The sequence below is a fragment of the Struthio camelus genome, chromosome 9 (assembly GCF_040807025.1).
Source record: "Struthio camelus isolate bStrCam1 chromosome 9, bStrCam1.hap1, whole genome shotgun sequence".
NCBI lineage: Eukaryota > Metazoa > Chordata > Aves > Struthioniformes > Struthionidae > Struthio > Struthio camelus.
The window spans coordinates 31,720,814-31,734,996 of NC_090950.1; the positions used below are offsets into that span (position 1 = coordinate 31,720,814).

Genomic DNA, 14,183 nt, shown 5'->3' on the forward strand with positions numbered 1-14,183 from the left:
GTGGAGGAAAGAATAGCTGTTATGAGCAGGAAGAAAAGTACCTCTCCTATTCCCGCTTACAATTGGGAAGTTTCGTGCTTATAAAACAAAAGTGAGATAAACAATTTTAAATGGTCCAGCTTAGTGAGGGTGCAAAAACTGAACTACTAATGGTGAAATGCAAATTAACATATTAATAATTTCAACAAATTTCTAAATGCAAATACATGCAGCTTCAACCAAACTCTTAAATACTAACAACACCCTTGCGCTTCTTTCCATCCTCTCCTTTTCTAAATGATTTCCAAACTACGACTTTCAAGGACAGTTTTACTGGCTTCACCAGGACCGGCTGGAACAGGGGCAGCGTGTCGCATCTTCACACTGCTATTTTCACTCCTATGGGCATGGGAAGCATTTGATCAGAGGATCTGCTAGCATGGAAGCGTCCAGCATCGTCCCAGGACTGCAAGGCTGCGAAGGGAACTACGCGTTCAGTGAGCGGGACGGGGTGCTGCCCATTGGGAAAGCCTCCCACTCTCCCCGGGCACGAGGGAGCAGCTCCTCGCAGGTGCGCAGCCCCAGGAGGCCACAGCAGGGCCATCCGCTGCCCGCGCTGCCGCGGCCAGCAAGCGCTCTCCTCCGACCAAAATAACTGCTCTGACAATGGTCTACATCTACAAAGAGTTTCAACATTTAAAATTACCATGCATTAAATAAAAATGGCTCCAAGCTGTTTTCTTTGCCTCGTATTATGTACCGATATTAAAAAAAAAGAAAAAAAAATCACTGAAATATCTGAAGACATCTTCTGTGTTGATCATTTAGCCCTGCTGATACTTTTAACTTTATAGCCAGTTTAAATAGCACTAGGAGCCCAGTGCCACCTTAGCTTATCGTGAAGATTTACAAAAGCGTGCTGCAAAAATCGATAGATTCTGCATTAAAATAGGATGTCTTGTGGCATAACATTATGCTAACAGGAAAGGCTGGAACAATCTCTTCCCAGACTACATAGGATAAAAAAAACAGAGGAAAGCAGTTTTTCAGGAAACACAAGAGAAAACAAATAACGTTCACAAAAAAGTTATCATCTAAATGGCATATGTGATGTGCATAGCCCGTCTCTGCCCACCCTCAGTCCATCTCAGTTCAAGAACAAGTAAAATTATTATCAGTGCTTTAGCAAAGATGGTAGGTATGGAGATCATCACTATTGCTGCAATTTGTTCTATGAGCAACATTTCTCACAACAGCCACTGAGATGAGAGAAATCACGACAGAGAACGTATGACATGATTTTCTCCAAGGTACTGAACAAGAAAAAATGGAAAATTAAAGACAGTAAAAGTTAACTGTAAAATCACAGTTGTTTCTCTTCAGGACCTGGATGAAGGCACAGAGTGCACCCTCTCAGCAAGTTTGCTGACGATACAATACCGGGAGGAGTGGCTGATGCTCCAGAAGGCTGTGCTGCCATTCAGGGGGACCTGGACAGGCTGGAGAGACGGGCGGAGAGGAACCTCATGGAGTTCAATAAAGGCTATTAAGATGATGAGGGGACTGGAGCATCTCTCCTATGGGGAAAGGCTGAGGGAGCTGGGCCTGTTCAGCCTGGAGAAGAGAAGGCTCAGGCAGGATCTGATCAAAGTGTGTAAGTATCTGAAGGGAGATGTCAAAAGAGGACGGGCCAGATTCTTCTCACTGGTATCCAGTGACAGGACAAGAGGCAACGGCCACAAACTGAAACACGGGAAGCTCCGTCTGAACATGAGGAAAAACTTATTTGCTGCGAGGGTGACGGAGCACTGGCACAGGTTGCCCAGAGAGGTAGTGCAGTCTCCTTCCCTGGAGATATTCAAAAGGAATAATCACACAATCACGGGTAACGTGCTCTAGGCGACCCTGCTTGAGCAGGGGGGTTGGACTAAACTATCTCCAGAGGTCCCTTCCAACTGTACCCATTCTGTGATTCATATATTTTGTAGTACAGATAAGGATTACGTTTTTTTCCCTAGACTTTGACTAGAAATTTTTCATCCGTAAGTAACTATAGCGTTCACCTATATTATAATATGCATATTAATATAATGATGAGTTGTCAACTGCAAATCACAAGCCATTTGAAAAAAAACTTTTCAATGCAATTGTGAACTTTCTCTTTCCAACTCCTCAAAGTTTTAAAGTATATGCTATATATTTTTACATGTATTTGGAAAAAAGCACACAAACTCAAGAAAGACACAAGGACGTTGCATCTAAAAGGTAGCCAAGGAATCCACAATGCTAATCTGAAAGACTTTAACCAGTTCTTTTTTTTTTTTTTTTTAAACACAAACATTTTTGCACTCATGAAATATTCAGTCAACTCACATATAAAAATACAAGTATAATCCATTATTAATTTACAAGGCCTTATTTAATTTACATGCTATTTTTCTCTAGTACATTACATTTATCAAGGCTTGTGGAAATCTTCCCTGTTGAATATTCATATACTGACAAGTAACGTTATCTATTATACATCCAAAACATTCCACCACAAATTCACAAAAACCACTCTCTCATTTTATTAGACAGAAGCAGAAAAAGAGAGCAGAGCGCAGTAGCTGCCAGCTCAGAAACAGACGTGGCAAAACCATACCCGCCCTTATAGTACCAGCTTTATGCCATTTTCCTTCATTTGGTCTTTTTAGTCCACGCTACAGTAGTATTTCCTAAAAAACTAAATTCCTCAGAGCAAACCATCAAGTAGCCACTTGCCCACCTCAACCGTGTTCAGACAAGGGTCCACCAAACCGACGCCGACGGCTTCGTGTCGCGGGCGAGCGCTAGCGGCCACGGCCAGCCGGCGAGCTGGGCCGCCAGGAACGGCGCGCCGCCGGAGGCATGGCTTTCCCCGGCCGCAGCACTTCTGCTCGCTTCGCAACGGCTTGGGAAACGCTCTCCTTGCTCTGGTACGACACGGCCGGCTACAGCGCAGCCAGCGCGCTCCTGCCCGCGAGGAGCCGTCCTCCTTTGCCAGGACGCGAAGCATCTCGTTTGGTGGGCGGCACGCCGCAGTAACGCGGGAACGGCACCTTTCAGGGAAGCATGAGCGAAACCCCAGTGTTTTCTTCCTCTTGATCTAACGCCTAGCGCGACCAACACATCTGTGAAAAGAAAGCTCGTGTAACACCAAGCGGGCAATTTCACCAGTTCCTTTTTTCAATTGTTGCAATTAAACAGTCGCTGTTTTCAGCTTGCCTGCTGGGCATAACTTACACAGAACTGTGCTGCAGCATAACCTAGAAGAGAGGTAATAACTGAAACCACATAAACCGGCATACTGCAAAGCAGCAACAGTTATTCTTACGTGGAAACGGGTTAAATATTAAACCAAGTTCTCTGCAGGGAGGGGACGCATCGGTCCTTGTCCGGAATATTAGCATGCCGCTCAGAAAGCCGTAAGGAGAAAATACGCTGAAGAAGGGACAATGGATGTTGGGAAGCGAAAGGTAAAATCGACAGATAAAATTCAGCAAGAGCGATCAGGACCAGCCTCCCCAAAGACTTCCCATGTCCTGGTTACTGCCTACTGTATTAAGACTGCCTTTCTCATCACTTAATGCTTATTTTCATCACTTGGCTTAAAATATTGATAATCAATTAGGGCTACGTCTGTTTTGCCACAGAATCCGTGTCACAGTCTATCAGGCTGTCAGGGCCAATTCAGTCCTCATTCAAAGTTAATTTTTCCTTCATAAATCTGCCTTTGGAGGAGTCATTAGGCGCGGAACATAGCCCGAGGTGCAATCACCTATTCCCTTTCATGGGCGGCAGGCGGGGAGGGCGCGGGCGACGGCGCGCCGCCGGTCGGGCCCCCCGCAGCCCCCCGCAGCCCGCGCCGCAGTCACGGCCAGCTGCGGCGCCCGCCCGCCCGCCCGCCGTCCCCAGCCGCAACCGGTGAAAAGGCAGGGCCCCCTTCGACTTCAAAATTAATGCGACGGTCAAAACTACTACGCCGACGGCAAACATGTTTGGCGGGGTCAATTTTTAGTCCTTTCTGATATTAGATTTAAAAAAAAAAAAAAAAAGCTCTTTTTTTGGTTCACGTTTCAGAAATACAGGTATTTAAGCACAAGCGTGAAAACTCTCGACACGGTAGCATAACGTTTTATGGTGCTGAGGAACAACGCGCATTTTCTTTCCCAAGGAAATAACTAGTTTACCTTTTTCTTCCCTTTTTTTTTTTAATTACAGAATTAGCCAGCCTCACCCTCTCATTTGCTGATATGTCTCTAAAACGCAGCCAAATGAAATGGCACGCTGGGTCTTAACGGCATGCCACAGCAAACTGCAGCACGCTCCACTCACGGACGCACAAGCGGTCACCCCAAACCAAACACATCACCCTTATCGCCTCCTCCTCTAAACAAGCCGTTATAATGGCCACACTGTGGCCCCGACAACGGTTTCAAAGGCGAGAGTGGCAGAAATGCTAGTACAAGAGACTGGCACCCACAGAGCCCAAGTGAAAAGCCTACAGTCTCTATGCAGCATTTCTTACTAGGTGTAAGGTCCTTAAGATGTAGATACTTTAAGGAAAACTAATCTACCTTTAATGAAATCAAATCATTTCTGCAATTTAAATATGAAAGCCAAAAGAACAGTAAATTTACATTTTTTCTGTTATTGCTATGAAAACAGTAGTATCATGAGTAAACTTCTCACAGCCCCCACCGTTCTCTTTCCAAACTATTCTTGTTTTCCTAGTGCAAAGTTAAGGGCCATATCCTCAATGAATTCAAGCTGGCACAACGCCATCGACTTCAACAGAGCTAAGCAAATGCACTCCAGCTGAGGATCTGGCATTAAATAGTTAGAATAATAATAATAATAAAGAGGACATAATAAGCAGATCTTAGTGAGGTACATTCATCTATTATTTAGTGCATTTCTAATTTCTTTCTTTCCCACACACTGTTTCCCACACAACTCTGATAAAAAATTCAACTGAAATATGTTTTAACACTAAGGATTAATTGGCTCAAATTGCTTCCATGGCTCCTGACTCACTGCAGTGGATGCTATTAAATATTGCAAAGATTTCCTTCCATCTCAGAAAAGGCTGTGTATTACCAACTTTGACATTTTGTAGACAACTAATGTTGCACCTAAGACCCTCACCTCTCAAACTGCAAACGAGCTCACGAAGATATCATAACTGGATGCAACTCTTGTCTTCTCCGGTATTTAATCACAGAGAGAAAATTATTTCTTAGAATAAATCCATAATTTCCACAGGAAAGAAAGGTTTTAATGGCATCTTCTACCCGAGTTACTTTCTTTTGGGGAGGACAGAAGAGCTTGATAAAGCAAAAGGACAGCAAGGAGTTAAAAATCACCCCAATCTTTTGAAAAGCACCTACACCGAAAGAGACACTTAAAAAAAAAAATAATAGAGAGAGAGGGAGAGAGAGAGAGAAGAAACTTCACATATAAAAATCAATGGTGTAAAGGATGTTCCTTTGCTATGTCCTTTTGGAATATTTTTCAATTCGATTGGAAAACTGAAAAAGCCATCACTATGAAAAAGTCTAAATGTTGATACAATTGATGTAAATTGTTTTTAAAATAGTGGCTGGAATAGAGCTGTTTTTTAGCCCTTCCACACAGTGGACGGAGAAATGCCAGAACAATGGACGGTTTTCTAGGGAAACAACTGCAAAGGAGCTGCAACGCGCATGAAAGGAGGGCTGCTTCTTCAGCTAGCTTCGAAACTGTCTGAATTCCTGCTCTTTGGCCATCAAGGCAGCATGAAGAAGCCTCCTTGCGGCAAAGTGGCCGGCACAGCGCTTCCTTGAGCCCCCCCGTGGCAGCAGAGGCGGGAGCCACACCACGCCACCGCCTGAGCACGTGGGAAGAGGACTTGCACCATCTGCATGTCTAATTGATGGTCATTTCTATTTCTTGGGCATAGAAAAATACTTTTATGCATGCATTTGGTAACCATCATCTCGTGAAATACAACCTGCAGGAAGTATAGTAGTAGAGGGGCTCAGTTCTGCTATTCTCACTGCTATTTGGATTTCAGTAGGGGCACATTGTACCCTCAGGACTTTCTTTTTGATACATAGCAACTTCTTAAAAAAATATAATTCCTATGTTGATACGAGGAAAGTGCGAATTAATAGGCATGCACCTGATAACCTCAGTCTGTATAAAATGAGAGTAAATAAAGGGAAAAGGCCATCAAAATACAACTAAAATATTTCAAATGGGAAGAACTCGCATGCATTCAATATAATTGAAAGCCACTGTTGGAAATGTCCAACATTTGTTCCAGAGTCAGTCTCAGAAAGGGGGAATCAGTTTCAAATTGGATGCCCAAGTAGCCTCAAGGAAGTCCATGTTTTTGGAGAGCAGTGAGGAAAGAGTTTCAGAAATCCTGTAGAGTGGCCAACATTACAGAGCAAGCTGCTCTGAATTTTATTTCATTTATGGAAATCTCTGCATGCCACTTCACAGAAGAAACAAATAATGAAAGATAAAGAAGTCAGTTATTTTTTAAAAAACTAAAGGTGAAATAAAAATACTAATTATAAACATTACAAAGTGTTAGAACTTCTTTTCTGTAATAAAACTCTTAGCCAAATAAGTCAGAAACGTGAAAGCTATAATATTAATTAAAAATGGTTAAGTGATGTACATTTGTAAATGTTATCTTTTAACTCCTGTGGGTGAATAATGATCAACTGTGCAGGCAAAGATTCTTTTTTCTAATGCTTTGGTATATCCTAAGGCACTTTTGAATAGTCTGCTTTAAAAATAAACTTTGAGATTCCTCTGAAATCAATTAGAAATAAGAAAAGGTATGCAAGACCGCAGAACACAAGTCTGAAACCTCAGGGCTAAGATAAAGAAGATATCCACAATCTTGATGCAACAAATGCTTTTAAAATCATCACACAAATTGTGGAAGTTTAGTTTAGGGTTATTTATTTAGTTATTTATGGGCCTACTGTTACATTTTACACGACTCAGTAACAACATTCCAGTTGACTTCTGCACTACCAGGAACCAGCCCTCTCTTTTGAGAATATAAAGGTTTAAGTCATTCAAAGTTGTCATAAACATGCATCTCTTCCTGAGCTGAAAGGTTGATGTGAAAATCAATTAAAAGCAAAAGCCAAAAAATTTCATTCTCTAAACTACATAGCAGCTTCCATAAACCCAAGAATCTCTTTACTTTCAAAACAAATTAACTTAGCCTTGCAACTTTCCAAAGCCAGATAGTTCTTAGGACAATTTTAGAGGAACAAATGAAGACCCAGGCAAGATGGGTGGGTTCGGTATCACGCATGGAGTCTGCTGCACAGCCTTGCTGCACAGTCAAGCTCTCCAATCCAATGGCCGTGCCCTGTCCTTGTCTGGTCTGCCCCAGGACTGTTCATTCATGATGGGACCTGCCAGCCATTCAGGTCCAATTACCTACTGTGGCTGGATGAAAAATTAGCTTTATGTTCTATTAACCACATATTTACAAGGAAAAAAAGCTGCTAATCCATGTAATTTCAGAAGCAAATGATGTTATTTTGAAAAACAATACTTATTTGCTTAAAATATAATTAATCACTAATAAGAATATTTAAATCTTTTCTGAAAAACCAGAATTGGCAATGCATTTCAAATATAATTGCCATTTTAGTCTGTATATTGAGAATGACAGTAGGCATTTTTTCCAGAGTTAATAACTGAATTTAGCCCGACAGCTTGTCAGCAAACTTGACAAATTCTGTCACAAAACTTAAGATTCACAATGAACCTTTCTTTCATCTGCCAATTTAAAAATGTCACGAATCACCACGTTAAGTGAAAATCAAGTAGATGACAACTAATCTGGCTATCCAAAGGAAGCAATAATCCACAGAGTACTTAAAGGATCACAAAACACAACACCCAAAAAAGCCAAACCATCCAAGAGTACCTTGTAAGGACTCTGAGAATTTTCACCTTATGCTTTGGAACTGAATAGAAATGGAAGAAATAAGGATGTATTAGTGGCTCCTCTTAGCAACGCTGCCATCAGAGACCCATCTATACAATTGTAGTAAAAATTCACTCTGGCTTGACCGTTTCATATGAGGTCTCACAGTAGCTCTTTGAAATAAAACTTCATAATATGTGGTTGAGGAGATTCTTGAGATAAAGAAGTACAGTTAACACATTTTGTGTTTATTACCATAGCAATCACAGCAGTTGTTTCTGGTTCATCCCAGCAAACAGCGAAAAACTTTTGAAACAGGATTAAACAGCTGGCGACAACTCCTGCTCACGAACTATGCATAACAGTATTCCACGTGTGGGTACAGGCTTCACGCCTGCACTCACGAGCATGAGACGCAAAACTCCTTTGCTCTTCTGGGGGTGTGATGGAGAAAAGATGCGCTCTGCAGGGATTTAAAGAACTCCATCTCCTTTCCCAAAAACTCATGGACCACCAGGTTATTCCCCAAATTTGCTTTGGGCACCGGCCCATGGCTATTGCGTAATAGCCACTAGCCTTTTCTGTTAAAGAGTAGCCTTTGGTCGCTCAACTAGCTTGGTAGCTTCATTGGTAGCTTGAAACTACCAATAAGCACTGTAAGATCTGCTGCACCACATCATCCGAGTAACAACAAATTGCAAAGACAACTATCCAGATTCATTTCCCTGGTCTTACTGCTGCTGTGAAGACACTGATACACGTATCAGTTACAGCCAAATGGGACTTTTCAGGGAAAAACATCCACAACTGACCCCAGCTAAGGCAGCCAGTAGAGTCTGACTGTATGGCATGTAAAACGGTCCCACATATGGGTGATGGAAGCACCATCTACGCAGCAGAAATGCTTGTGGGTACTTCCCAGATGGACAAAAATGGACAAGGTTTATACCTGCTCTGCGTTTTGCTCTTTCAACAAGACCACTTACTAGCAGAAGAGAACATTTGGATTTCCTTCTGTTTTGAAGAACAAAACTACTAATATTTAAAAGAAGAAATCTGTATATACCTCAAAGGCAACGGCTAATAACATGCAAAATTACAGCTTTCTCCCCTGCACAACGATCTCTGGAAGATTATCATCATTATTCATCATTTATATTGTCTCTTTTCCGAAGTCACAGGCAAAAGGACATGACTAAAGCTAGTCTACTTTAGATTGCAGGTAACAAATTAAAGTGCATTAGAGACCTAAGCTTAACTGGGCACATTTCCGGCATCAGAAATACAAACATATAACCAAAAATACACCTGGAAAGGTTAATGAAAACACACAAAGGAAATGTTGCTTGTTCCTGTTTGTCAAGAAATAGCATCATTTCCCTTCTTTATTCTTTTATTTGCAATGAAGTTCCATTTAAGGAGAAGTAATAGTTACCTACTATAGTTTAATCCTAGTTATTGATGTATATATTGTAGAAGAGCACACACCTTTTAACGGTGGACTATACTGAACAGTATCGCACGCTGCACCTCCTCATGCTCACCTGCAAAATGAAGTGACAAGGCAGCCATGTTTCTCCTTGAGTTCCTCACAGTGCCAGGCCTGACACACTCTGAGACAGATGAGCAGAAAATGTGGCTCCACGTAGACGAAGCTCTCCCCTGAGAAGGCTTGACATCGGGCCTAGTGCCACAAGAAGTGCATAGTGTCTAAGAGAGATTTGGACAAAGCTCCAAGAAGCTGCGTCTTAGATTTCAATCTGTCATGTACCTAAAACAGGCAAAAGATGTGTCTTAGTGTCCCTCTGGATGCTCACAAGAGTCTTGCAGCCAGGAAAAATACATATTGGGATCACTGGAATGAAATAACTTTGCTTTCTACATGGCAGCACAGATGTAGAGGTGCTATGAAGCTCTCCAAAATATAAAGCTCCTCCTTCAGCACAGAGTGCAGCTTTGGTGGGGTGGGAGGAAGCAGGGAAGGACACTGACATTGTCATGGACTGACCCAGGTGGACGTCTGAGACCAGCAAAGACTTGACGACGGAGAACAGTTCCATTACCAAGTGCGGACAAGATGAGGTCGCCACAAGGAAAATAACCATGAACTTAAGAGAGTAAATCCTATCACAGTTTGAAGGCTTTATGGACTTCCTAAGGACAGGAAGTGTCAAAAAAGAGTCAAGACATTGACTGGAAGTCCAGAGGCAAAAGTCCTTCACTGGAAGTTCAAAGGCAGAAAGCGACAGGAAAATAAACCTAACTGTAAAGTGCAACACGGTGACGCAGCAACCGAATGAACTCTGAAAGAGGTAACCTCTATGAATTTAACAGCAAATGACAGCCTAGAGTCTTTGATACCACAGCTTGCGATTGTTTGAGAAAATAGACTTGTTTTTTTAAGAAAGTATTTTTCCTAAGTTTATAATATAGTATATCCTTTTTCTGTTTTATATATTTGACCATGAAATGAGCATGTTAAGAGTCACATCTGTTAATGTGGTTCCGCCAGACAACATCGCAGCTGTCATCCATCCTAAGACTGGGGGTTTTAAAACCTTGATTTATACAAAATTACCATCGATGCCATGGACAGGACCAAAAATGCCCTGTCCATACGAGCAGGTGACAGTGCAGAAGCACATACCCCATACGTCTCAGTCACACGGGTGTCTTGGATGTGGGGTGACAGCACAGTGAAGACCACCATCGGTATTTGTGGGAACTGAACATGGTCACTGAGATTACACTGGCTCAAGCAGCAGGTCTGGCTTTTTAAAGCACAGTGTTTTCAGAGAAGCTGTACTTTCCCGTGGTCACAAATCAATTTTCATGGGGCATTTCTCCACCTCAGAATTGCAAATAACGTTTCTCTGCACAACTTCTCTCACCAAGCTCCCTTCGGCCACCTGGTCAAACATCTCCGATACGGCTTTTCAAGGACAACTGACCCGTTACTTTTTGCCTGTCAAGCTGCTGACTCGTGCAAGCACTTTAAAGACTTCCATATGTTTACATAACAGAAAAGTTGCCCAGGCAAACACAAAAGGACAAAACAGTCTTCCAAATTCTGCGTTTCCCGCCGTGTCACCCATTCCCTCCATGCAACACCCCCTCAGCAGACCTCTCTGACGCAGTAACTTCCAAAAAGTGCATCTCATTCATCTCCCAGTGGCACAGTAGGATCTTCCGCACACAGAGAGTGACTCAACGAGGAAGGCTGTTGACCTCCTCTACACCTCAGGTACGCTTTAGCGTGGCACTATGTCAAAAGCGGGGACACGTTTCCTTGGGTAATGCTGAGGAGAACAGCAGTTTTACTGCAGTTCTGATAGTGAGTGAAGGAAAATTGAGGAAAAGTTCCATGTTCCTGAAACACTGCAGATCTGTCTTAAGTCCATTTAAATGGGGAGAATCAGAAATAAGCCTTCACATACACTTCAGACGTTTTTTAAAAGAATTCAAATTAATTTTTAATTAGAATTTTTAATTTAGAATTTTGCCTCCACACAGCTAGATAGGAACTATGTCCCAAATGATGAAGACAGTGCTTCGTTTAACAGGTTCTGGATCTACCAGATTATTCCAGCAAGCCAAGGCTGGAATAAACAATTGCCTCCCACATGGAGAACGTGTTGCCTGACTCTCTGACTGTCTGAAGCCCTGCTTCATCAACAGTGCTCAGGCATAAATTTGAGCATATGAGGAGTCCAATTGACTTCTCTGGGACTATTCAACCTTGCTTAGAAGTTAAGCATATTCTTAAACGCCCTGAAAACAGAAAAGAAGGTGTTAGAGAAAAGCACCATCCGCAGTAAAAAAGGAGGGAGCACAGAGTTCTTGCACTGAAAGCTTTGCAGGAAAAAGGAATACGGTGCACTTTCACAGCAATGATACCAAATAATTGGTATTATTTGACCAAATAACCATGTCAAAACGAATCAAGTCCTAACTACAAAATTACAGTTGTTATTACAATTACAAAAGTACAATACAATGCAAATGTGATGAAGAATGGAGTAATGGCCCACAAGTAATGTGGGCATAATGTTTCATGAACCTGGAAGCATTTTAGAGGATTTCTCAAGAAAGAAGGAACTTTGTTCATGATCCACTCATAGTAATTTTCCATTTGTACCATGGTATTAATGAAAAATCTTTATGAAGCAACAGAAAACAAAAAAAATCAAAAAACAAGGTATTTTTTAAGGAAGCAAACAGCAGCACATTGATGAAACAGAAAGCTAAAAATGTACTGCAGCCCAGTAAACACCAGGACATAAGTAGTCTAAACAAAATGTCCACCAGTATTATCATTTAATCAGTGTTAATATGACAGACTGACAAAGAACCTGCACGGCACCCTGAGTATCAGGGAAGGAAGCGGTGGAATACTTCCGGTTCCAGGTGCAGAAAACCAGCAGGATTTACTGTGCATTAACTGCAAAATCATAAGACGGGCATCCAAAAGAACTTGTCATCAGGCACCAAAAGGGGGAGTGTGTGTCAAGGAAAGATTTGTGTGAAAGACTTATTGCTGATGCCAACACACACTCAATTACACTTCTGATAGCCTTGAAAGCAGAATACACAAAACCCAGCAAAATGTCTAGTTCTGCATTAGAGTAAAGATCTCATTCTCATAGAAAACAAATATGGGAAACTATACATTCTCAGCTTATATCATTAACTTCTATAATCATTTACTGTACACAGCATTACTAAATACTCCCCCAGGATAAAAGGGGTAAATATATTGCTTAAAAATTCAGTGGCTGACTGTAAAATTTCATTGCAGATAAACTGATGAAGATGAAGAAATGCTGCTGAAAACAAACAATTTATCTTCACTACACACAGCAGATCACTCCTGGAACTACGCCAAAGGCTATGTGGGTTTGAATTCAATAGCTACATTAAAAGAAAACTACACTCGTACTACACACCACTCTAAATATCACTGAATAAACAGTTTGCTGCAGTACTGGTTAAATAACTCAGAAAGGAATTTTGGATATCAAACATTTTTCTTAAGTGTTACATGTCTTAATGCATTTCAAGCAAATGCTTTTTTTTTTTTTTTTAAAGTATCTATTAATATCCATTAGAGTAAATGGGAAAAATAGAAAATTCAAAGACTTGAAACCTACAAAGGACTGATTTCTCAGAGAGGATTTAGGAAAGATTTGTCATCAGCGAGGAAGTCACCTCCAAGGACATGCATCTTGTAATATACACATGCATTTACACTTACTCATCTGCAACCTTGAGAGATTCCAACTGGCTCTCGTAAGTCTGGACAGCATAATTTTAGCACAGACATGTGCATCTATATATTTGTATAGCGCTATAACAAAGTAATAAATAAACAGCATTATTCAACACCAGAAATTTCATAAACTTTCCCCAATTAGAGTTCTATTCCAGGTAGCTTTAACTTACGAGTAGAATGCTCTGCAAAGCCTGCTTTTGCAGTTTGCATTAAGATTGTATTGCACTCATCATTAGAAAATGTAAATTTGAAATATTACAAGCTCAGTAAATGTTTAATGGCATGTAACTATAATAGTGAGCAAAGGGAACGCCCGTCAAAGACCTTGCTGAATCGACGGCAATGCACCTCTGCTGAGGCCAGTCATCCATCATCTGTCAGGAAGAACGTTATTCAGAACTCGTATGTGAATCTACACGATGCCCGTGTATCTTCGTATGAAATCTGTTCCTAATGATCGTGTTCATTCACGCTCCTTAGTTGCACTCCTCAATAGATTCATGATAGCTTCTGCTTAGAGCTCTAGCGCAAGAATCGCATCTGGTTTAAACTCCAGCTGACCTTCTAGGAAAACTGGAGAGACCAAGGCTATGTCTACAAAGGCAAATAACACAGGACAAAAGGAGTGAATCTGTAAAGGGGAAAGGCTGGTCACAGGACCCAATGCCCATGCTGTACACATTTCAAGGGTTACTGCTTCGGACTAGCTAGACCAGAACTAGCCTATGTGCACTATACAGCCATTAACGGCTTGGGCAGGAGGGCCCTCCTGGGGCACATCTTCTGAACTAATGTCATTTGAAAGGAGTTCAATCCATGTGCTTCAAGACTCTAATGTGAAGCATAATGAAGCGCACTTAGTGCAGATGTCTAAGATCACTTTAGAAGCACCTTCCTGGTTCACACTTCAATGCTAAAATAGATGCAAAATATGCTTTTCTGCTCCATGTTTTATTCTGGGTG

At 41.5% G+C, this 14,183-nt stretch overlaps 1 protein-coding gene across 4 annotated transcripts in view; it reads right to left on the reverse strand.

Moving 5' to 3' along the window:
- The window catches only part of RSRC1 (arginine and serine rich coiled-coil 1), a 178,936-nt gene that overhangs the window by 29,834 nt on the left and 134,919 nt on the right, over positions 1-14,183 (reverse strand). The window contains exon 8 of one of the 4 annotated variants that reach the window (XM_068953992.1): positions 2,331-3,131. The exons of the other annotated variants lie outside the window; for them this stretch is intronic. Coding sequence (XP_068810093.1) covers positions 2,758-3,131 — 374 coding nt within the window. The 3' untranslated portion in view covers positions 2,331-2,757. Of the gene's footprint in view, positions 1-2,330; positions 3,132-14,183 lie in introns of those variants that run through there. 4 annotated transcript variants of the gene reach the window in all.